Source organism: Camelus bactrianus, chromosome 9, assembly GCF_048773025.1.
Source record: "Camelus bactrianus isolate YW-2024 breed Bactrian camel chromosome 9, ASM4877302v1, whole genome shotgun sequence".
Taxonomy (NCBI): Eukaryota; Metazoa; Chordata; class Mammalia; order Artiodactyla; family Camelidae; genus Camelus; species Camelus bactrianus.
The window spans coordinates 4,253,552-4,275,604 of NC_133547.1; the positions used below are offsets into that span (position 1 = coordinate 4,253,552).

A 22,053-nucleotide genomic window follows, 5' to 3' on the forward strand; every position below is an offset into this window, starting at 1 on the left:
TGAAAAGAAGACGACATCTGAGGTAAACAGCTGACTCAAGACACCGGACCAGGCCTGTATATCAATTACTTTGATAATTGCTCATACTTTTGATTATGAACTACTCCAATTGTTAGGTTTATGGTAAACTACCTATATCTAGTATTTCTGTGTTACCTTGGTGGGTTTCCCAACTCCAAGGTTCTAACTAGACAGCCCTCAGAAAATTTATTCTACAGTTATAATTATAGTTCTGTTTAGGCCACTGTTGACATTACAAGGTGGGAGACCTCACCTGGCCAATTAATAACACCCACTCTCAGCCTGACCATGATTATAAATTATCTTATAAGATCACTCAAGCTCAATCAGAAAAACAAGCAAAATTTTAACCCAAAAATGTAACTTCTCAACTATTAAATCCTTACTCGTGACTTTATTAACATTACTAGCTGTATTATTACATCCTGTCTATTTTATAAGATTGTTGTCTCTTACATTTCCCAGTGTGTAACTAGGCCTCCAACAAGATTGATGATGGCTAAACATCTTAAGGATAAACATAAAATTTATAACCCTGCATAGAATAATTGTTATAGTGTGATTCTAGGTATGGGAATGAGCAACAAGGGGTAAACATTTCCTGCATCATAATAGACTAGTAAGACAGGTGATCCAGAGAATTTTTAGGATCAACAGGGCCTGATCCAAAAACTAGCACTTTGAGTGGCATGACAACAGATTCTTCACCTGATCTTGGAATTAGCCTTCCTAGCACTGTGGCACAAAAGTGGTCATGAAATGTTTCCCAAAATTTTGGTCAAATTTAGGACCAAGGGGGAGCACTGTGAATGAAAATACTGCAACCATATCAGTAAAGAAAGAATGCTAAACACAAGTCATCAGCGGCTGCCGCTGCCCTCCGGTGAGGACAGGCCTGCAACCCTGCCTCTGCAGCCACTCACAATGGTGCACTCATCAGACTCACAATAATAAAGGACACAATAATGAACCTAGATACCTAGGTGCTTGTAAAAGGAATGACTTCAGCGAGCCCAAATGTTTGCTTCCTCCCATATATAGAAAAGCACTAAATTCTTGAACTTGAGATGCCTGATTTTCTTTAGATAACAAGTAATCTTTTAATGTTCCAACTACCTGGTCTTTGTTGTAAAGCTCCTATATATCCTAGCTCCTCTCCTACCTCTTTAGAGCAGTCCCTCAGAGCCATCTGAGGGGCTGTCATCCCGCCTCGAGTCCTCCCGCCAAATAAAACATTAACTCTCAATTTTTAGGCTGTGCATTTATGTCAGACGATAAAAGGAAAAGCTGTTTTTGTACATGCCAGTATGAAATGGCCCATTCTACTAGGGGAGAGTTTTCTATTTCTCATTCTAGTTTATAATACAGAGACAAGTCTAGCTCTTTACCTTAAACAGCCTTAAATGAATTCTACTTGCAGGGAATAATTGGGGATCCAACCACGGCCCCACAGCAACCACTTGGAGACCCACGTTCCCAGCCACTGGATTGCTTGAGCCTCAGGAGCAAGACATCTTATTTCCAAGTTTAGCTGCTCATGTAACTGTAAGCTTTTACTGGAAAACTCTTCCACTCAGGGACTTAAAACCAGGGGGTCAAGACAATGTGAAGCATTATCTCCTCCCCTGGCCTCCCAGAGTCCCCTGCCCAGCCTCCAGCCTGTCCCTGTGTAAACCTAACTCCCTCTTAGCCCCGCCCCACCGGTAGAGCTACCCAGGCCCCGCCCCGGAAGTTCCGCCTCTCATCTCGCGGATGTGAAGATGTTTACGGACCCGGAAGTGGAGAGCGCGGAGGAAAGGTCACACAGCAGAGGGTAAGTTCCTTTTTTCTAATATAAATCTGTACTGCGCGGACCCCTTCCTCCGTCTTCAGGATTTGGGAGTCACTGCGAACCTAGAGCCCCAGCACCCGGCCCCCTGGCCACGTAAGTCCGGACGCGCCGCTACAGGTCGGGGATCTTTTCCTTTGGGTCTGAAACCGCTCTGAGGCTGGTCTCTGCCCTTGGCTTTTTTGCATTCGGTCACGGAGACACTGCCTTTCCTGATATTTTCCTGCTAAGAACCCTATACTCCCTCCTCCGACCCCGCCAGTGTAACATCCTCTTCCTCGCGTCCCCAGCCTCGCCCTCTTGGCCCCTGGAGAGCAACGCCGGCCGCCCCGCTCCCGGGAGGCCGCGTCCTCTCCCAGGTCCCGGTATGCTGGGGAGCCCAGCCCTCTCCTGAGACCTCCTGCCTCCCAGCCCCTCTGTCCCAGCGTCCTCAGGGCTGTGCATCTGCTCCGCGGGCCTCCCCTTCGTAGTCAGCCCTTCCCCCACCCCACATAGGGGGAGGTGACGTGAGGCAGCCGTGTGACACTCCCCCCCCAGTATTGTTACATCCCAAATTCCACCCCGCTGGAAAACGGTCTCTCCGTTGAAGCGGGCATCCTATTCACTCGTCCGTAAGTACCTGGGCGAGGGGTTCAGTTGAAACAGAGAGAGAGCAGCTCAGAGGAAAGTAGAAACACTGAGGTGAAAAGAATGGTAGAAAATCGATGATGTAGTTTAGGATGGCTGAGGCACTTGCAAAACGATAGTAAATAGATTTATCCCTTAAAGTAGCAGGTGGATAAAATAGACATGTGAATAAAGGAACAGGATCTCCGGCCATTGGAGAGCCACAGCAGGAGAGGGGCCCTGGGTCGGCGGGAAGGCGGGAAGACAGGGTGACTAACGACGGTTAGGCGCTTCACACAGGGAGTGGGAGAGAGTTTAAAAGACTTGGAACCATGGCCTTCAAAGCATGCTGGTCCCGGAGGACAGAGGACAGCTATTGACTTGAAGAGCAGAGGAAGAGAAAGAGCAGGAAGGAGGCACAGCCACCTGGGGTGTGAGAGTGGGGAGGAAGGGAGGGTGAAAGGTTAGAAGGGATGTAAGCCGGAGGGCCGACAGGGAGCAGAGGTGGAGGAAGAATCAGGCAGAAATCCGTGGAGATACGGGGCAATCAGAAAGGTTGGGGGGAAGGAGCAGCAAGAGGGGGAACACGTTGCCGAGTGGGGCAGGACCGGGGCGAGGGAGGGGACAGGAGCGCAGCAGGGACAGAGGGAGGGTAGAGGGGAACAAAGATACTGACACAAAGAAATAGGGAGACAGATAAAGAATGAAATGGAAACACACAGTGCAGGTTGAGGGGGCAAACTGAATGCAGATATGCAGATGGCAGATGAGTTGTTGAATGTGGACGACTAATCTGCGTCATACAGATTGATGGCTTTACAATGTAATACATTTAGCGTTTGTTTGCTTAAGTCACACACCTCTGGCTAGATAGTCAAAGGGAACGAAATCGTTCTATTCAGGGAAATATCTGCACTGCAGTGAGCATTACTGCATTATTTAGGACACCTGAGATGCAGAATGAGCTAAAATGTCTGTTCACACATGGGTGGACAGAAAATTTATGTCAGCCATGAATTAAGACAGTGCTAGGACAGAAGAAGGGCACTACTTGGAAACCTGAAATGTAAGACTCATAGAGCCTTGGAGTGTAAAGGTTGTCCTGAGGGCTGGGTGGAGAGGGAAACGGGGAGATGTTGGCCAAAGGTTACAAACGTTGAGTTGTAAAATAAAATAGTGCAACCCGCACATCTAACGTACAGCCTGCTGACTGTAGTTACTCTCATAGTGCGACTGTATACTTGGAATCACCACATAGAGACAAAATGGCAATCTTGAGTTGACAGAAGTATAAATTACTTTCTTGTGAGAATTATTGCACAGTGTGTACACTTGTCAAATAATCGCTTTGTAGGCCTCACCACGAGTGGAGTGAGATACCAAGAAATGTGAAGAAGTGCCTGGTTGGCCTCTGTGTGGTTTCCTGTCCTGAGTCCCTCCTGTGACAGTGGGCAGAAGAGGACTGTTTAGTGCACGTGGTGAGGTTCCCCCGATGTGTGTGGTTGTGGCACAGGAAGTGGGTATGTTTTTTAGGAGCATTAAACAGAATGTTTTCAGCTTGAAAGATTGATCTCTGAAGACTCCACTTGTCTGAGGAAGAAGTCGGGAAGAAGAGGAAGAAGAAAGAAAAGGAGTCAGGAATGGCTCCTTCTCAGGTAAAGTCATATTTTCAGTTTTCTCTTTATTATCAAAGTATAGTGAGTTTACAATGTTGTGTCAATTTCTGATGTACAGCGTAACGTTACCTTCATACACACACACACACACACAGACGTATATTCCTTTTCATGTTCTTTTTCATTATAGGTTGCTACAAGGTATTGAATATAGTTCCCTGTGCTATACAGTATAAAGTTGTTTATCTATTTTATATAGTAGTTAGTATCTGCAAATCTTGAAATTCCAATTTATCCCTTCCCACCCCACTGTTCCCTCTGGTAACCCCTTAGTTTGTCTTCTATGTCTGTAAGTCAGTTGCTCTTTTGTAAACAAGTTTATGTGTCTTTTTTTTTTTTTTTAGGCTCTTTTTTCTAGATTCCACATATAAGTGATATTCTATAGTATTTTTTTCTTTTTCCTGCTTTCTTCACTTAGAATGATGAACTCCACAGTCATCCATGTTGCTACACATGACATCATATTATTCTTTTTTATGGCGGAGTAGTACTCCATTGTATATATACATCACATCAGTTGATTATTTTGTCTGTCCTTCCAAAATGCCCTCTTTTGGACTTGCTAATCTTGTCTGACTCTGAAGTATCCTGCATGACACCTGTACATTCACGGTCACCCAGCTCCTTTCCTCAGTGTTTGTCATCTCCACTTAGATTCCATCCCCGTGACCCAGTGACCTGGAACATGCGAAGAGTCTCCACTGAGCATTGTCCTGGGCAGGGCTTCACACTAGTGGATTCAAAGAACTGGTGTGTCAGTGCTGTTGGTCAGCAGGGTTGTGTAGTGGCCCATCTGGATGCACTGTCCAATCTCTATAAATCAAGATAAGGGAGCTGCACATGTTTAAAATAAATAAGTAAACCTAATTACCTCCCCCCAAAATAAAACCAAAATATAAATAAAGCAAAATATAAAAAAAAAAAATTTACACAAGGTCCTGGGTTCAGTCCCCAGTACCTCCATGAAAATAAACAGTAGCTGCATGTGGATGTCGGTATTAATGTGCAAAATACCTTGTAAAATCTGGAAATAGAGCAATAAGGGGAAATTTGTTGTGAATTTTTCTCAGAGAATCGAAGCCAAATGAGTGAGTCAGTGACTGAAATCATAATAATTAAGAAATATAAGTGATAGAGGGTGTTTTATTCCATCATCTATTTTAAACTATGAAATAAATCTAAGTGTTTCTTTTTTCTTTTTTTTTTTTTTTTAAGTTTTTTTGGGGGAGGTAATTAGGTTTGCTTAGTATTTATTTTTAGAGGTGGTCCTGGGGATTGAACCCAGTACCTTGTGTATGCTAAGCATCTGCTCTACCACTTGAGCTATACCCTCCCTCCTAAATCTAAGTGTTTGAGGGTTGGAAATTCTTTATATCACTTTCATTACCTCCATTCTTCTGTTTTTTCCTGTTCACTGTGTTGGGTGTGTTGTTTGGCCCATAAGGTTTCAGCTTCATTGTTTTACAGGTAAATACCCAGTTTCCCAGCACCATTTGTTATGAGCCTGTCTTTTTTTCACTCTGCAATCTTAACATCCTTGTCAGTACATTTTAAATAGATGTGAAGGATTGTATCTGAGCATTCTCTTCTCTTCCATTGATTTTTGTGCCTGTGTCTAAGCCAGTAATGTGCCATCTTGATTACTTTGTAGGATGCTTTGAAATCTGAAAAAAGGAGGCCTCCATGTTTCTTCTTCCAGCTTTTTGGGTATTTGGGGCCCTTCGAGATTCCATATAACCTTTAGTGTGTTTTTGCTATTTCTGCAGAGAAAGCCATTGGAATTTGATAATGACTCCACTGAATGTGTAGAAGAGTTTGGGTAGTTTGGACATTTCAAGAGTATTAATACTTGCAGTGCATGAGTACAGGTTGTCCATTTATGTGTATCTTTTTGGATTTCTTTTAGGAATGTTTAGTAGTTTTCAATTTACAAATCCTTACCCTTTTTGGCAAATGTATTCCCTAAATATTTCATCCCTTTTTAAATACTTACTAAATAGTTTTCTTCTCTAATTTTCCATTGACTTTGTCCACTGTATACAGAAATGCAGCTGATTTTTGCACGTTGGTTTTGTATTGTGCAACTTTTCTAAAATTATTATTTGATGTACCAATTTTCTTGTGGAATATTTACAGGTTATAAATATATAACCATATCATATAAGAAACAAGATAATTTTACTTCTTTTTCACTTTGTGAGACTTTGATTTCTTTTTTGTGTCTAATTGCACTGGCAGGACTTTCAGTACTTTTTAAAACAGTAGTGCAGAGAGTACATCCTTGCCTTCTTCCTGATCTGAGAGGAGAAAACTTCCAGTCCTTCACTTTTTAGTATGATGTTAGCTGTACGTGTTTCATAAATCATATTCATTTGTTTTCTTCACTCATGGGGGAAGGTAGTTTGGTTTATTGATTAGTTACTTACTTGAGTACTGGGGTTTGAACCCTGGAGCCTGTGCATGCTAGGCATGCACTCTACCACTGATGCCCATGCCATAAGTGATATTCATTCTGTTGAGAACATTTACTGTTTCTATTTTGTTGAGTGTTTATTTGTTGAAAGGTTGTTGAATTTTTCACAATGCTTTTTTATGGATGAGTTGAGATGATTTGTGTTTTTTTTTTTCTTTCATCTCTTAATGTGGTCTATCAAATGAATTGATTTTTGTATATTATGTTCCCCTTGCCTTATAGGAATAAAATCCTTTTGCTCATGAAGTCAGATATTTTGAATGTGCTGTTGAAGTTGGTTTGCTAGTACTTTGTCAAGGATTTTGCATCAGTATTCATGAGAGTATTGGTTTTTAGTTCCCCTTTCTTGTTGGGTCTTTCTGTGGGTTTTGTTTCAGGATCTTGCATGCAGAATTTTTTGCTGGATTGAAGTTTTTTTTTTTTTGAAATTAATCTTTTTTAAATGGTAGAATTCTGCGGTGCACTTATTTGATACTGGGTTTTTCTTTGTTTGAGATCTTACTACTTGAGACTCTCTAGTCATAATTCAGTTCAATTGTTTTTATGTTTTAATGATTGAGGTTAAGTAGGTTGTGTGTTTCTAAAAATGTTCTAGATTATGTGGTTTGTAGGCATTATTGTTTATAGCATTCCCTTATAGTCCTTGAAAAACTGACTTCCATATGAATTGCTTGTGTTATTTGTGTTTTTTTTTTTTTATGAGGGGGAGGTACTTACATTTCTTCATTGATTTCCACTTGGAGGAGGAGGTACTGGGGACTGAACCCAGGACCTCTTGGGGGCTGAGCATGTGCTGTACCACTTGAGGGATACCCTCCCCCCATATCAGTTGCAGTGTCTTTTGTTTCATACCTGCTTTTCATTCTTTTTTCCTTCTTTTTTCCTTATCTAGTTAAGGGTTTTTCCATTTAAGTTTTTTCAAAACACCAACTCTTGCTTTATTGATATTTAAATGTTTCTAATTTCCTTTTCCTTCTCTCTGGTCAAATCTTATTTCACTCTTTCTTTTTGCTAAAGTTGGATTTAGTTTGATCTTCTATTTCTACTTTCTTGAGATGTAAAAATGGTTTTCTTATTTGAAATCTTTTGCATTTTGTTGTAACCATTTTGCTATGTTGCCTTCCCTTTCACCACAGCCTTCACTGCGTGCTATAAATTATGGCATGTTGTCTTTTCATTTTATCCAAATGTTCAAGAATATTCGTGTGATTTCTTCTTTGTGCCATTGATTGTGTAAGAATTAGTTGCTTAGTTTCCATATTTTGCAGAATTTTTCTTTTTTCTTCCTCCTGTTTTAGTTTTATTTCATTGTGATTACAACAAGTTAACCTTTTATGATCTCTGTGTCTTAAAATTGTTAGGATTTCTTTCGTGGCCTAACATGTGCTCTGTCATGGAGGATATTTCATGTGTGCTTGAGAAGCACGTGTTTTCTGCTGCTGCTGTTGGAGTGATCTGTACGTGTGTGTCATGTCCAGTCGGTCTGTAGTGTTGTTCAGGTCCTGTGATTCCTTTGATCTTCAGTCTGGTTCCATCCAGAAGTGAAACTGGGTCACTGAAGTCCTCAACTATTTCTGAGCTGATTCTGTTTCTTTCATTTCTGTTCACGTTTGCTTCATTTTGGGGGAAGCTCTAATGTTAGGTATAAACATAGAATTCCTTTATCTTCTTGGTGAACGGACTCTTAACTTTATGGAATATCTTTTGTGTTCTGTGTCATTTTTTATCTTTATTTTGTCATGTTCTCAAACACAGTTTATGTTGGGGAACACAGCAGACTGGTGCATGGGTGCTAGAAGAATTTACCAGAGACAAAAACTGGAAATAGAAAAGGAAAGTATCAGATTACACTGCCATAGACAGCAGTGGAGCACACACACGAGGTGTGCCTGTGTGAGTGTTGAGATGAAAGTCCAGGGTCTTTTTCGGGGTGGGGCGGAGGAGCAGGTGAGCTCAATGGGTTGGGGGCTGTGCCCAAGTTTTTTGATTGGCTGTAGGTGAGGTAAGAATCTCAGGGTTGTGAAGGGCTGTGGGATTTATGATGGATAAGTTGGGGACCAGCCTGAAAGAAGCCACTCTGAGCTAGTGTGAGATTGGGTGTTACCTGGGGCTGTTAGTTTGTTGGGGCGAACACACCCAGGACAGAACATACTTTATCTTTGGGGTGATGGAAGGCAGCCTTCTGAGCATTCAGGAATGGGGGCTGTTGGACTTTGAAGGATGTCATTTGGCCCCACAGTGTAGTCGCCTGCTCTCTTTAGGTGGGATGGCTTCTCCCACCCTTTCAGTTTTAGCTTTTCCCTCTCCTTAGATTTGTGACAGTTAACAGTTCCCACTCTCTGACACACTCCCTCTGTGTCTGTGTCTCTGTGTCACTCCCTGTCTGTTTTTCCTCTCATTGCTTCCTCTGTTGGTCCCTGCTGAGGCACATGGTACAGTGGTGAGAGGCTGGAGCCCCGACCAGGCCACTTCACTCAACTGTAATTTCAGAAGGAATGCATCCAGTGTTTCCTTTTTTAAAATTGAGTTACAGTTGATTTACAGTCTTCTGTTAGTTTATGGTGTGCATCTGAGTGATAACAGTTATGCATGCATATGGAAATTCTTTTTCATTAAAGATTATTTTGAGGTGTTGAATATAGTCCCTGTGCTATATGCAGTAGGACCTTGTTGTTTTTCTGTTGTATCTGTAGTAATTTGTATGTGCTAATCCCAAACTCCTGATGTATATCCCTCCCCCACTTTCCTCTTTGGTCGCCATGAATATGTTTTTTATGTCTGTGTGTCTGTTTTAAAATAAGTTCAATTTTATCATTTTGTTAGATTCCACTATGAGTGGTAGCATATATATGTGTCTTTCTCTGACTTACTTCACTTAGTATGATAATCCCTAGGCACATCCGTGTTGCTGCCACTGGCATTTAATTATTGTTTTAATGCTCAGTACTCTTTCACTCTATATATTCCACAACACCTTTATTTAGTCTCTGGCAAAGGACATTTATGTTGCTTCCATGGCTCAGTTACTGTAAATGCTGCTGCTGTGCACATTGGGATGCATGACTCTGTTTGCATTCGAATTTTCTCCCGATCAGTGCCCAGGAGTGGGATTGCTGGATCAAAGGGTATGTCTATTTTTAGGTTTTTAAGGGATGTCTGTAGTGTGTTTTATGGTGGCTGGACCAAGTTACATTCCTACCAACAGTGTAGGGTTTCCATTTCTCCAAAGCCTGTCCAGGATTTCTCTGTAACTCATTGTTTGATTCCTAAGGTTGAATTTCAGAGCCCAACCCTCTGAGTTCAGGTGCTTGCTGTGACATTTCTTAGCTTCTTGAGCTGAGTTTCTCAGTGTGTTTCTGACACAGTTTTGTCCCTTGTAAAAAGGGAACAGATCTTTCCTAATGAGATAATATGTTGATAACAAATTCATGCCATTAAATTACTTATTTTGAAGAATGTTTAGCCTATAGGAAGTATTCCAACACTGTTAATCGTTGTTATTATCACCATCATAATTGAAATTTTCACATTTCTATAAAGCTAATGTGGACTTTGTCATCTCTGAAGACACTGCTCATTCTGTAGCTCATCTGGATATTGACTGTCACTCTGTGTGTAGGACAGAATATCTACTGCATTGGCATAGACATTTCACTGAGTTTGATACATGTGTTCCATGGATTCTCCACACAGACAAAAAAAAAAATCACTATTAGTTGAATGATATCATAATCTCTTAGGAAGACATGTAAGAATTGAAAAAAAAATTAAAAAATAAAACGGGGAGACACAACTTGCTCCAAATACTTAACTTCCATCTGTCAGAATACTTACTTCACCAGAAACAATCCTTACCCTTCTCACTTTTCACTTTGTATGGAGATAAGAATTCTCCTCTTTACCCCTTGGTGTAATACGTTTCATTTCAGGAACAGCTAATCTTTGAGGATGTGGCCATCAGATTCTCGCAGGAGGAGTGGGAATGCCTGGTCCCTGCTCAGAGGGCCTTGTACAGGGATGTGATGTTGGAGACCTATAGGAACCTGCTGTCTGTGGGTGAGAGAACTTCCCTGTTGACGTTGAGATTTGCTCTTGGGTATTTGCATTTTCCCCTGTGTGCCTGTTGACAGCCCCTGTTTTGGTTAATCTGAAAGTACTGTTGTCTCAGTCATGATATAGTACAGTGACTTTAAACTGACCGTTTCTTCAGATGATCTGCCCATTTCATGTTGTATGAGGGGTTGTTCCAGGGCTGAATTATAAATAAAGCTCAGTGGCAAACTTAAAGAATTCCCAATTTCCTGTCTTCTACCTTCTACCTTGGCTTTTTACTCTGTATTGTTAGGAAGAGAGCTAGATATCTGAATACCACACTGTTTTTTATATATTCAGGAGGCATGTGGTGGGAAGTTATCAAACATTTTCCTAGACACATCTGGAGAGTCCTCACTCCTCAGCTAAACAAGAGAGTTGTGTTTCTAGAAAAGACAGAGGATTTTGCATTTCTTCCTTCAGATAGGCACGGGTTTCTTTTTCTGATCTGAATATTATCTCCATTTTGGGGGAGAATAGCAAACAGCCCTAAACTATGGGACATGACTTGAAAATAGGAAAAATCAAAACAAACAACAAATACCCCAGTGGGTCAGAATGTTAGAGAAATGTGCGCACAGGTCAGCCCTCAGAGGGCAGAGAGGAAGCCACAGCATTAATAGTGTTTGGGGTCCTCTTTTCACAGTGGAGAGTTCACTGGGCAAACAGAAGTTTATTTTTGTTGAAAACTCTTGAAGGAAATATTTGATCTCCCCAACTTATGGGTGTATTTTCTTTCTTAGGAAGCATTTTGGAAAAAAAATTTTATTTTTAATTTGTTTGTGAAATTCTTAACTTTTTCTCTACTGAATTTGTTTCCCTGTTCTAAACGGCCATGAATTTCAGGTATTAGTTACATATGCTAGATTTAAATTATGTGCTTTCACAGGCTATTTTCTGTTCCTTAGAGTTTCTTCCTTTACAATAAGTATGGTAATTCTGTTTAGCATAATAGTTTCATCCTTAATTATGAAACAGCAGTATCTACTGTTAATTGGCATGTGCTTTGGAGTTACGATAAAATACATTCATTCATAGTAAAACTGTTTCATTTGTGTCCTTTTGTCATAGGTTGTTTGAAATTAGGCTGCCCTAAAATTATAAGAATTACCTTTGATCACTTTATTTTCGGTAAAGAATTTTATTTTTTTGTGTGTTCCTAACATTTATAAGATTATGCTAGGGAGGTTCATAACTCTGTTTGGTATAAGTACTAGTTTTAGTGTACTCTCATGTATTTAATGTGAAACATTTATTAATGAATTTTAATGAATGGGATACTATGGTTCTTTATAGATATGTCTCGTATACATGTGATCAAGAAATTACAACTAAAGGTAAACATGGATAGAAAATTTTTCCAAACAGCAATGACAGAAAGACATGAAAGGACTGAAAGAAAACATTTTGACCCCAGGAGCATTCAGGAAAATGCATATGACAGTGACTCTCAGCAGAGAGATGAGGAAAGAAATCACAAAGGAACGTCTGTAAATGGTAGTGGAAATCTGCGTGAAGAGGGAGACCAACGTGCCACAAGTGGTGCAGGGACTGAGCCCAGGGGAAACAGACTTGCATTAAGCTTTCAGAATGAACTGCATATTTTTAAAAGTGAAGAGAAAATTGATTTTTTTAATGAAGCTGACAAGACGGGCAACAGGAGTGCCTCATTTTCACCACTTCTAGGAAATTCTTCTAGTGTCCAAACCAACATTTCTGAAATAGATGGGAGTGATTTTATGCATCCTTTAGTACTGACACAAGACCTGAAGACATACAGTGAAAGACTGTACAAAAGTACTCAGAGTAGCAAAGCTCTTCTCCAAGGATCATACCTCAGTAGACACCAGATCATCCATATGAAGGAGAAGTTAGATAAATGTGATGTATGTGGGAAAGTCTTTCCTTTCCATTCAAAACTTGTAAGACATCAGAGAATTCATACTGGTGAGAGACCTTACAAATGTAATTTCTGTGGTAAGGTCTTTAATCATAAAGACACACTTCGGAGGCACGAGAGAATTCATACTGGAGAGAAACCTTACAAATGTAATGAGTGTGGCAAGGTATTTAACCACAGAGGAAATCTTGCAAAGCATTATAGGAGTCATTCTGAAGAGAGACCTTATAAATGCACTGAGTGTGGCAAAAGCTTTCGTGAGAGATCACATTTCAGGCAACATCAAGCAATCCATTCAGGAGAAAGACCATATAAATGTGACGTCTGTGGAAAAGCCTTTGCTCAAAATTCATATCTTGTAGTTCATTATAGAATTCATACTGGGGAGAAACGTTTTAAATGTAATGACTGTGGCAAGGTCTTTCGCTATAAATCAACCCTTCAAAGTCATCAGACAATTCATACTGGAGAGAAACCTTATCAATGTTGTGAGTGTGGCAAGGTCTTCAGCTGTAAATCAACCCTTAGAAGTCACCACGGAATTCATACTGAAGAGAGACCTTATAAATGTAGTGAGTGTGGCAGGGCCTTTCGTCTCAAAGGAGTGTTTGTGAACCATCTGAGAATTCATACTGGAGAGAAGCCTTATCAATGTAGTGAGTGTGGCAAGGTCTTCAGGTGTAAATCAACCCTCAGAATTCATCATGGGATTCATACTGAAGACAGACCTTATAAATGTAATGAGTGTGGCAGGGCCTTTCGTCGCAAAGGAGAGGTTGCAAAACATCAGAGAATTCATACAAGACAGATACCTTACAAATGTAATGTGTGCAGCAATGTTTTTAGTACAAAAAGAAACCTTAAAAGTCATCAGAGAATTCATTCTTGACAGAGACCTTATCAACATAATAAGGGTTTCAGAACCTTACATCAGGCCTAACACATTACAGAACAACAACTAATGCAGTCAGGAGAAAAACCATAACAATGTGATGTACGTGGGAAATGCTTTGATATTCACACCGTGATAGGCATCGGATTATTCATAGTGAGGAGGAACCTTTCAATAGTAACGAGTGTTGAAAAGCCTTTCCTCACATCTCAACTCTGACTACGCCTCAGGGAGTAGATACACAGGAGAAACCATATCAATATGGTATATGTGCGAAGGTCATCATTCAAAATTGACACTTTAAATTCATAGGCGATTCATTGTGGGGAGAGATGATGGACGTGCTATGAATGTGGAAAAGCCTCACTTACCGTCAGATAATCCATACTGGACAAATCGGGGAAATGCAATGAATGTCTCAGTGTCTTCAGTCAAAATTCATAACTCAGAGTCAACCAGCAATATTGTAAGTCAACTGTGCTTCAATTTAAAAAGATCCAGCATGAAATCCTATTAGAGAGGAAGGTTGCAAATATAATGTATGTGGCAAATCCTTCATTGTACTTTGAATCCTAACTTAGAGCCAGAGAATCCCTATTGGTGAGGAAAGTTAAGTAAGGGCTTTAGCAGGTGTGCACATCTTAAGCTTCATTGAAACAGCCGTCCTGGAGGGCAATCAGATACATGGGTTCAGTATCACCAGGCCTGTAGACAGGAGATTCATTCACCAGAGAAGTCATTCTGGAGATCACAGAGGCCCTGATTGGGAAAAGTCCTTACTTGGGTTTCACCTCTCACCAGTCAGCAGGTAGTCCATACTGGACAGAACAGCACAGAAAGCTCCCCCGCCCCCGACCATGAGCAGAGCAGCAGGGCGTCCAGGGACTGGTTCTTTCACAGGAGGAGCGTGACCTGTTATGTGGTGGGAACAAGGCTCGGGGAAAGCTGGTCACTTTCTCCATCACATCAGAGTAGGTGGTGTAGATATCTCTGTTTAGTGAAAAGTTCATCTTACTTTTGGAAATTGAGGGGAGAGCAGTTACCGTTAGAGAAAAGTTAATCAAAGGAGCCTGAGTGGCAGAGGAGTTTATTTCAGACTGACTAATGTGCAAAAATTGAAGAGAGTGCATTTAAAGATCTAGTTGGTTTTATTGCATGATTTGTGAATTGGGTTGCATCCCAACTTCTAAATAAGGTGGTGCTCAAAGGAGCTGTACCCTATAAAAAGCCTTTTCAGGCATAAACTGGGTGGGATAGAAAGTTATTGGTAAAGGGAAAGGTTCTCTCAGGCAAGGCTACCTTGTTTAGGGGAAGGACAGAAATCTTCCCTTGTAGCGTACCTCAGTGGCATTGAGGACACTTGACATTGATTCGTTTACTGTCGTGTTACTTCGAGGGGTGAAACTACAATTAAGTCTTGCTTTGCTGTCTCGTGGGTAAGTGACTCCACCTTGCGACTGTTTTGGGTTTTTTTGTTTGTTTTTTGTTTTTAAATAGTCCCTAAAAGCTGCTCCTTAGTCCTGAATATTCAGTATATGAATATACTTTTCCTGGGGTTTTATTCCCACCCAAATCAGTCTTATGGCATGCATCTAAATTTACATGCAGGGAAAATAGGAATACAGTAAGCATATGAAAAATACTAGAAATTTTAAAACTTCTCCAATTTCACTTTTGTCCTTGGCCAACTGAGTACAATAATTAGAGAGGAACAATATTCCTGAGTTTTCTTATAAAAATGAACCATGTAGACTGGGAAATTTTTGTTTGATAGATCAGCTAGGACTTTTGTATATCATGCAAAAACATTTGTTGTTGCTAATTTGCTTTTGTGGCCATTGAGTGGATTAAGACGGATCTCCAGCCAAAGGTTGGGTCATTCAGAGTGATATTAATGTTCAAGTGTTACGAGAATGTTCTATAATTCAGATATCTAGGGGGCCAGGGGAGAGTTTCAAGTTGTTCCAGAAATGATATGAAGAAACAAGGAATGGTGTCCAGCTTAGTCTTAATGTGATTGCTAGGTGGGGGCTGAGGGGAGCATACCCACTTAGGGCTTGAACTTCCAGTTGGTTAAAGTTGCTCAAAAGAGGAAGCCCTCAGGCTGTTTTGATCACACAGGCCAAGTAGGAAGAGGTTGTGGTGAGGTGTAATCCTTCTAAGCAGAGAAGCATCCCATTGTTCAATACAGTTGTTTCAAATGCTTGAGAAAAACCTTCCTTAGATACATCACCTAAGGTTTTTACACTAAGTTGCTAAAAATTAGTATCTGGGAATGTTTTGTAGATAATATAACTAAGCAGTGTACTAGAGAAGCAATTATCAAAAGTCTGTTAAAATTTGAATTTCAAATTATGGGATCAGACGATATGTTACGTGGTTAATTTTCTATTGCAATAAAATATGTTTATAAAATTTTTCTTCGCATTTTTTTCTCTTCCTTGTGTTTTTTCTGTAGTTTATAATGGAAGTATATAAATCAGTGAGTTATTTTGGGTGTCTTGTGATATGATAATGCTCACAAGGAAATGACTTGTAGAAAGAAGGTGCATTATAAACATGAAGAATTATTTACCTTGGAACTTCACTTAAGTGAAAGCACTGGAACCACAAAATGGTGATGTGAAATCTTTTGTGGGACTTGGCTGTAGTCAGGTGTTCGAAAGTCAAGCTTCCCTTATTACTAAGTACCTATAAATAACATAATGTCTCTATAGTAATTTATTGTGTCATTTTATCAATTCATTCAATGTTGCTGAACATTTTCTTTAAGAGGTAGTGAAGTATGATGATAATATTGTCGTTGGACAATTTGCAAACATACTAAATCACACTATATTGTACACATGAAAATGGTGCCTCCTACTGTGTGCAAGTTATGCAATCAAAGAAGCACTGGCTATTATCTGAATTTTGAATTCAGGTAATAGTGCTGTTGTAGGAGTGGAAGGAAGACATGATGGTAGACACAATGGCATGATGGGGAGGAACTGGAGAGATGCATTTTAAGGTGCAATTAATACATTTTGTTTCCAGAGTCCTAGTGATGCACCTGCACCTTAGCAACAAGTCTCTTGCTCCCCCATTTTGAACGTTGTATCTTTGCAACTCTCAGTGAAGCTGAAAACCTGAGAATCTTGTATCTATATGATTATAAAACTCGAATTTTGCACCTGTCGTTCCTCTATGTAAGTTTCCATGCCACACAAATCTGAAGATAAGCCCTTGGTTTATACATCCTCTGGGTTTTTCACTGAAGTAAAGTGAAGAAATCCAAGCTAAATATGTAAATTGGGCAAAGCTGTCTCTTTAAGCAAATAAAAAAATACATGATTCAGAAAATTTAACATCCTCTTCCATGAGGTGGACTTGCACCTCCAGCTTCAATTTCTCACTTTGACATGAACATTGTTCATCAATCCCCACCCATTCCATAAGGTTCTTCTAATTAAGGGGCTGGTCATTGTCATGCTTACGTCAGCGTGTGTTTTAAATACTGTAGCCGCAAGTCTCAGGGCGATCTCGCTGTCCTGTTGGCGTTCCAATGAACCAAGGTGCTCCGATTAGCTCCAGACGCGGGGTGGAGGGGCCACGGCAGTCCATCTCCTGCATCTACAGGAAGTTCAGCACACACCCGACAGTGAAGATGTTGTGGACTCCCGCGAATGTGTGTGCCCAGGAGAACACGGAATTTGCTGTTGCCCAGGACGGAAGGACAGAGCAGAGGTGGACACCATGAGTGTCAAATCTCTCCCTTCTGGGAGGACGCAAGCCACTTTCTCATCCTGTGAGAGCACAGTGGCGGGAAGGGCTGTTCGCCCGGGCATTGGTACCACAGCAACCCGCCCACACTGGGTTGGTTACACTCTGGAAGTGCTTCAGGAGCTATCGCTGGAATTGCCCAAAGCTGTAGGGCTCCTGCTCCTTTAAGTAGGGACACTCCTGTTTCCCTAGGGTGACCTGTACATCAAGAGGCCATTCCCCACTCGTGGGGTTATCTGCAGGGCTTTCTTTAGCCTGTCACCCCATGGTTGCAACAGGGCTAGCCAGGGGCCTTCAGTCTGGAGCTGGTTCTTCCATGTCCAGGTGTCCTGTGGTCCCTAGTTAACACCCTGGGGGTGCATAGTATTAAGGCGTGCGCCACTACTGAGACATTGCAGGCATCCTGCACGGGCCCAACGCTGAGCCTCCGAATGGTCCCTTGCAGTAACTTTTCCAGTGGGCTCATACCTGTACGGCAAGGTTGTTCATTCAAAAGACGTGCCGCCTGTGGCAAGACACTGTTCCAGCCTCACCCTTGTGGTTGGAGAGCCCTCAGTTTGTCCTTTAATGGGCAATTGTACCGTTCAACCATTCCTGCTGCTTGGAGACGGTAAGTCACATGCAATGTCCAGTTAATATCATTTCCCTTGGCCCACTCCTGGGTCTGTTGGGCAGTGAAAGGGGTCCCTCTGTCACTGTGTATTTCTGAGGGAGTCCCATAAAAGGCCCATAAAACTTCCAGTGCTGTACTAGTAGCGTCTTGTGTAGCTCGGGGCACGTGCTGAGCAAAACCTAGGCCAGTAGCGGTGTCCACCACTGTCAGCAGGTACCGCAAGCCCGTACTAGGAGCAAAGGGGCCTATGCAATCTATTTGCCATCCTGCAATGGCTGAATTCCCCGTGCAATCCTCCCCATCTGTTGGGGCCATCGCCGCCAGTGCGGGTGGCGCTTAGCACACCATGGGCACTGCCGCAAGGCATCCTTGGCTTCACTGTGGCTCAGGTGAAGGCCCCATCATTCAGCTACCTGCCTCACTGTGTACAAGCCTACATGACCAAGTTTCTCGTGGAGCCAGGGACTATGTCAGGTGCTGGGACCATGGCTTGCACAGGGCGGAGTTGGGCTGGCGCGTCAGCAGCATCATCACCTGATGCCAAGGCTTGGCAGTGCCCTGGTACATGGTAAACAGTATACTGACCTTCTTGGCCTTTATCCCATAACTGTTTGCACATCTGTTGTCCCCACAGGGGTCGTTGCCCAATCATCCAGTCTTGCAGGGCCCATTGGGGTATGCACAATGTGAGGCCTCGATACACAGCCCAACTATCCATGCAGATCTGCAGGGGGCTAGGTTCATTCATCAACACCATCCACACCGCCTGTAACTCAGCCCATTGGCTGGATTGGCATTCTCCCGTCTCATACCAGAAGGCTGCAGTAGCAGGGTGCAGTGCTACTGCAACCCAAGTGGGCGGGCTGCCCTTACAAGAGCCATCTGTATACCAAGCAGTTCCCAGGGGTGGCCCTTTTCCTTCATGAAAGGGACTGGGCACAGGGTCCACCCCTTGTGGGAGCATCTGTACAACAGGTGCAGCAAATCTCACAGGTCTTAATACCTGATGCAAACCTGCAGCCAAGAGGCTAGTGGTGTATTGGGCTCTCTGTTCCAAATAAGCACCCCACTTTGTCAGTTGGGGTCTAGGCAGTTCCCGGTCGGGGTTGCTTTACCCACGTGTGTGCCCATCCTGCAGTAGGGTATGTGGTCTGCACTTGGACCTCTTGCCTCCGTCAGGGGTTCAGTGGCTATCAAGGATGCATAAGTAGCTAGAAATTGTTTCTCAGTAAAACAATAACGATATTGAGCCCCTTTCTATAACTCAGACCAGAATCCTATGGGCACTTTCTGTTGCCCATGCTTTTGCCCTTAGCCCCAACCATATCCATCATCGTCCACATGGAGTGTTAGCCAGAAAGGGAGGTCTGGATCTATTTTGTACCGCACTTTCGCTTGGGCCATCGCCCACTTAGATTCAACAAATGCACATTCGATCTCATCAGACCAACTTCAGACTTCTCCCTTCTTAATGAGATCAAACTGGGGTTTAGCTATCTGGGCCAAATGATGAATAAACACCCGCAAGTATTCCCAAAGGCCTAAATAAGTCTGTAACGGTTTAACTGTTTCAGGGCGTGAATATGCCTGGATTTTGTCTATTACTGCTGCAGGCAGCACTTTTGTCTTACGTGACCAGAGAACAGCCAAGAATTTGACAGAATATCCAGCTCCTTGCACTTTGTCCTCGTTCACGGCCCGCCCCCAGCCCGCCAGCGCTTCTCGCAGCACTGTGGCCCTGGCTTCCAACTCTGAAAGCGTATCAGAGGTTAGCATTACGTCATCTATGTAATGGAACAAATGGACAGTATCTGTTTGCTCCATGTAGCCAGGTCCTAGGCCACTAGACCATGGCACAGTGTGGGGCCGTGCAGACATCCCTGCGGCAACACAACAAATGTCCATTATCTGCCTTCCCAGGTGAAGGCAAACTGTTGTTGGCTCTCAGGGGCTATATCTATAGAGAAGAATGCATTAGCCAGGTCAAGCACATAGTGACAAGTACTCAATTCATGGGACATCCGGTCCAGCAAATCTGTTATATTTGGCACAGCTGTGTGCATGTGTGGAGTGAATTTATGCAGTTCCTGATAGTCCTCTGTCGTCCTCCAGGAGCCTTCAGGCTTAGCCACAGCGGAGAGTTATACGGGCTATGGGTCGCCCAAATAAAACCGGCTTGCTCAAGCTTCAGAATACTCTGTCCTATTTCCTCATTGCCTCTGCTCAATCGATATTGCCAGACATTCACCACTTGTGTGGCCTGTGGCAAAATCATAGGTACGTGACGAGGATGCCCCCGGATAACTGTTTTCACTACGCGAACTCTCAGGTGCAATTCCCCTTGAGTCATCTGTTTTTGCAATCCTTGCAAAATGCCTCTTCCCAGAATATATTCAGCTACTGGCGATATATGCACTTCATATGCAGCAGGGGGCAGACGACCAATGCCCAAAATCAGAATCACTGGTTTAAGGCTCATTTGGTTGTTTCCATTTCCTTCTATATTAATCCACAGTTCCCGAGAATGCTCTGGATTTCCATGTACTAATGTAATTTCAGCTCCTGTGTCTCCTTGTGCCAGTACTCGCTTTTGACTTATGGGTCATCAGTGGAAAGATAGTTTAACATGTGGCCTCTGGTCGTCGGGGTGCCTCATGTCCCAAATACTTTGGCCTTCCTCCTAGTCTGGGAGGAAATTAGCTAGGCTAACTCTCAGTCCTGATGGGAGGTTGGCAACGGAGTATATTGTTGCTCAGGCTGTAATTTTTTCCATAAGGCCATCAGCACCTCCAAAGGCTGGCCATGTAATTTTACATGGTCTAAGCCAGCTGCCAGTAAATCACATCATATCTGCCGGCAAGCTAGCTTTTGGGGCCCTACCAAAGTTGGAGCATTCCCAATTTTCCTCCTCTGTGTGAACTTCCCTTTGTAAATCACTGCACGGTAGGAGTTCTTGGACTCACCTTTAGTCTTGGCAGTGCGCACCCCCTTTCAGCGCACCTTTACATCCCCCAGAGGAGCCAGAGTGTCAGTTACTTTATGTATGGGGTGGTCTAGATACAGTGCTATTAGTGCTGTCATAGTCCTAAATGGGCAGTAGCCATGCAGGGAGTGAGTAACCCATAAGCTGCTTGCATTGCTTTGCCACGTCTCGCAATTCCACTGATGTAGAGACATGTAGGTTGTTTGTCCCATGGGTCGCTGCAGTCCCAGAGGAGGAGGTGCCCCCTGAGCAATGAGCTCCTCCAGTTCCACCCACTGCCTCACCATGGGTTGAAGACACAGTGGAACGAGGGGAGGGGTCGGGCTTACCGCTCTCGGGGACGGTGGGACTGGAGCTGCACAGACACAATAGATCTCAGAGGCGGCGGAGCTAGGACCATGTGGTCACCTTTCTGCTGGGCTGAGTCTCGGCTGGAGTTCCTCTTCCTTGCGCTGTAACTGCTCTACTTGCACCTGCAATTCTCTCACGTCTTGGCTAGCATACCGCAAAAGCGACAAAAACATCCAGGCCACCTTCCTGGCTACCTCTCAGTGGGCTAGTGGGACATTATTTTCTAAAAACTCCAGCGCCCTCCAGACATAATCTGGCCAGGGTGCCACTGTGTCCCAATCCTCAGGCTAAGCACACGTCAGCAAATAGGCTGCCACCTGGGACTATAGAGAGATAGGAGGCCACAAAGATTTCATCTGAGGATTCTGGTCCGGGGAAGCTGGTTCAGAGGGGGCACTCAGCTCATCATGTTCACAGTGCCAAGCGTCAGCCAAGGGAGCCTGAAGTGGGATACGTGGAAGTGAGCGGCCCAACTGAAAAAATTCACGAGGAGCTGCCATACCACAAAACAGAATTCACCCTGAGTGCACACGGAGTTTACAGCACTTTATTCTATTGCCACAAGGTGGTGCGCGCAGCCTAAGGTGCAGCTATCCTGCTTTTCTGTATTTTCTGCCAGCACATGCGCAGTGTCAACTTCTATGGTCATAAGGCTTCAGAGTATCTAGCACATGCGTACTTCTATTTTCTTTGTTCTAAAAGTTCTATAACCGACGCATGCGTACAATCATTATTTACAGCATAGTACAAACATGCTGTGACCCTGTACTTGTTTCCCATGGCCTTACCTCATCTGAAGGCCACTGACAAATCATCCACTGCCCGTCCCCACCCCGTCCCCTGCCCCTCCTCGCGC

The 22,053-nt window shown here is 42.9% G+C and overlaps 1 protein-coding gene across 1 annotated transcript; it reads left to right on the forward strand.

Moving 5' to 3' along the window:
• Positions 1-517: 517 nt before the first annotated feature.
• On the forward strand, positions 518-15,905 carry LOC105067176 (uncharacterized). Its single transcript, XM_074370964.1, has 4 exons — positions 518-1,834; positions 3,810-4,110; positions 10,534-10,660; positions 11,993-15,905. Exons 2-4 carry the CDS (start codon positions 4,096-4,098, stop codon positions 13,483-13,485), a joined length of 1,635 nt encoding a protein of 544 aa, XP_074227065.1. The 5' UTR covers positions 518-1,834; positions 3,810-4,095; the 3' UTR covers positions 13,486-15,905.
• The last annotated feature ends 6,148 nt before the right edge of the window (positions 15,906-22,053 follow it).

Bases quoted from the DNA above. Each gene is read 5' to 3' on its own strand.
- LOC105067176 (XM_074370964.1), top strand. The intron at 10,661-11,992 runs GTGAGAGAACTT...GGTTCTTTATAG, and splicing joins TAGGAACCTGCTGTCTGTGG to ATATGTCTCGTATACATGTG.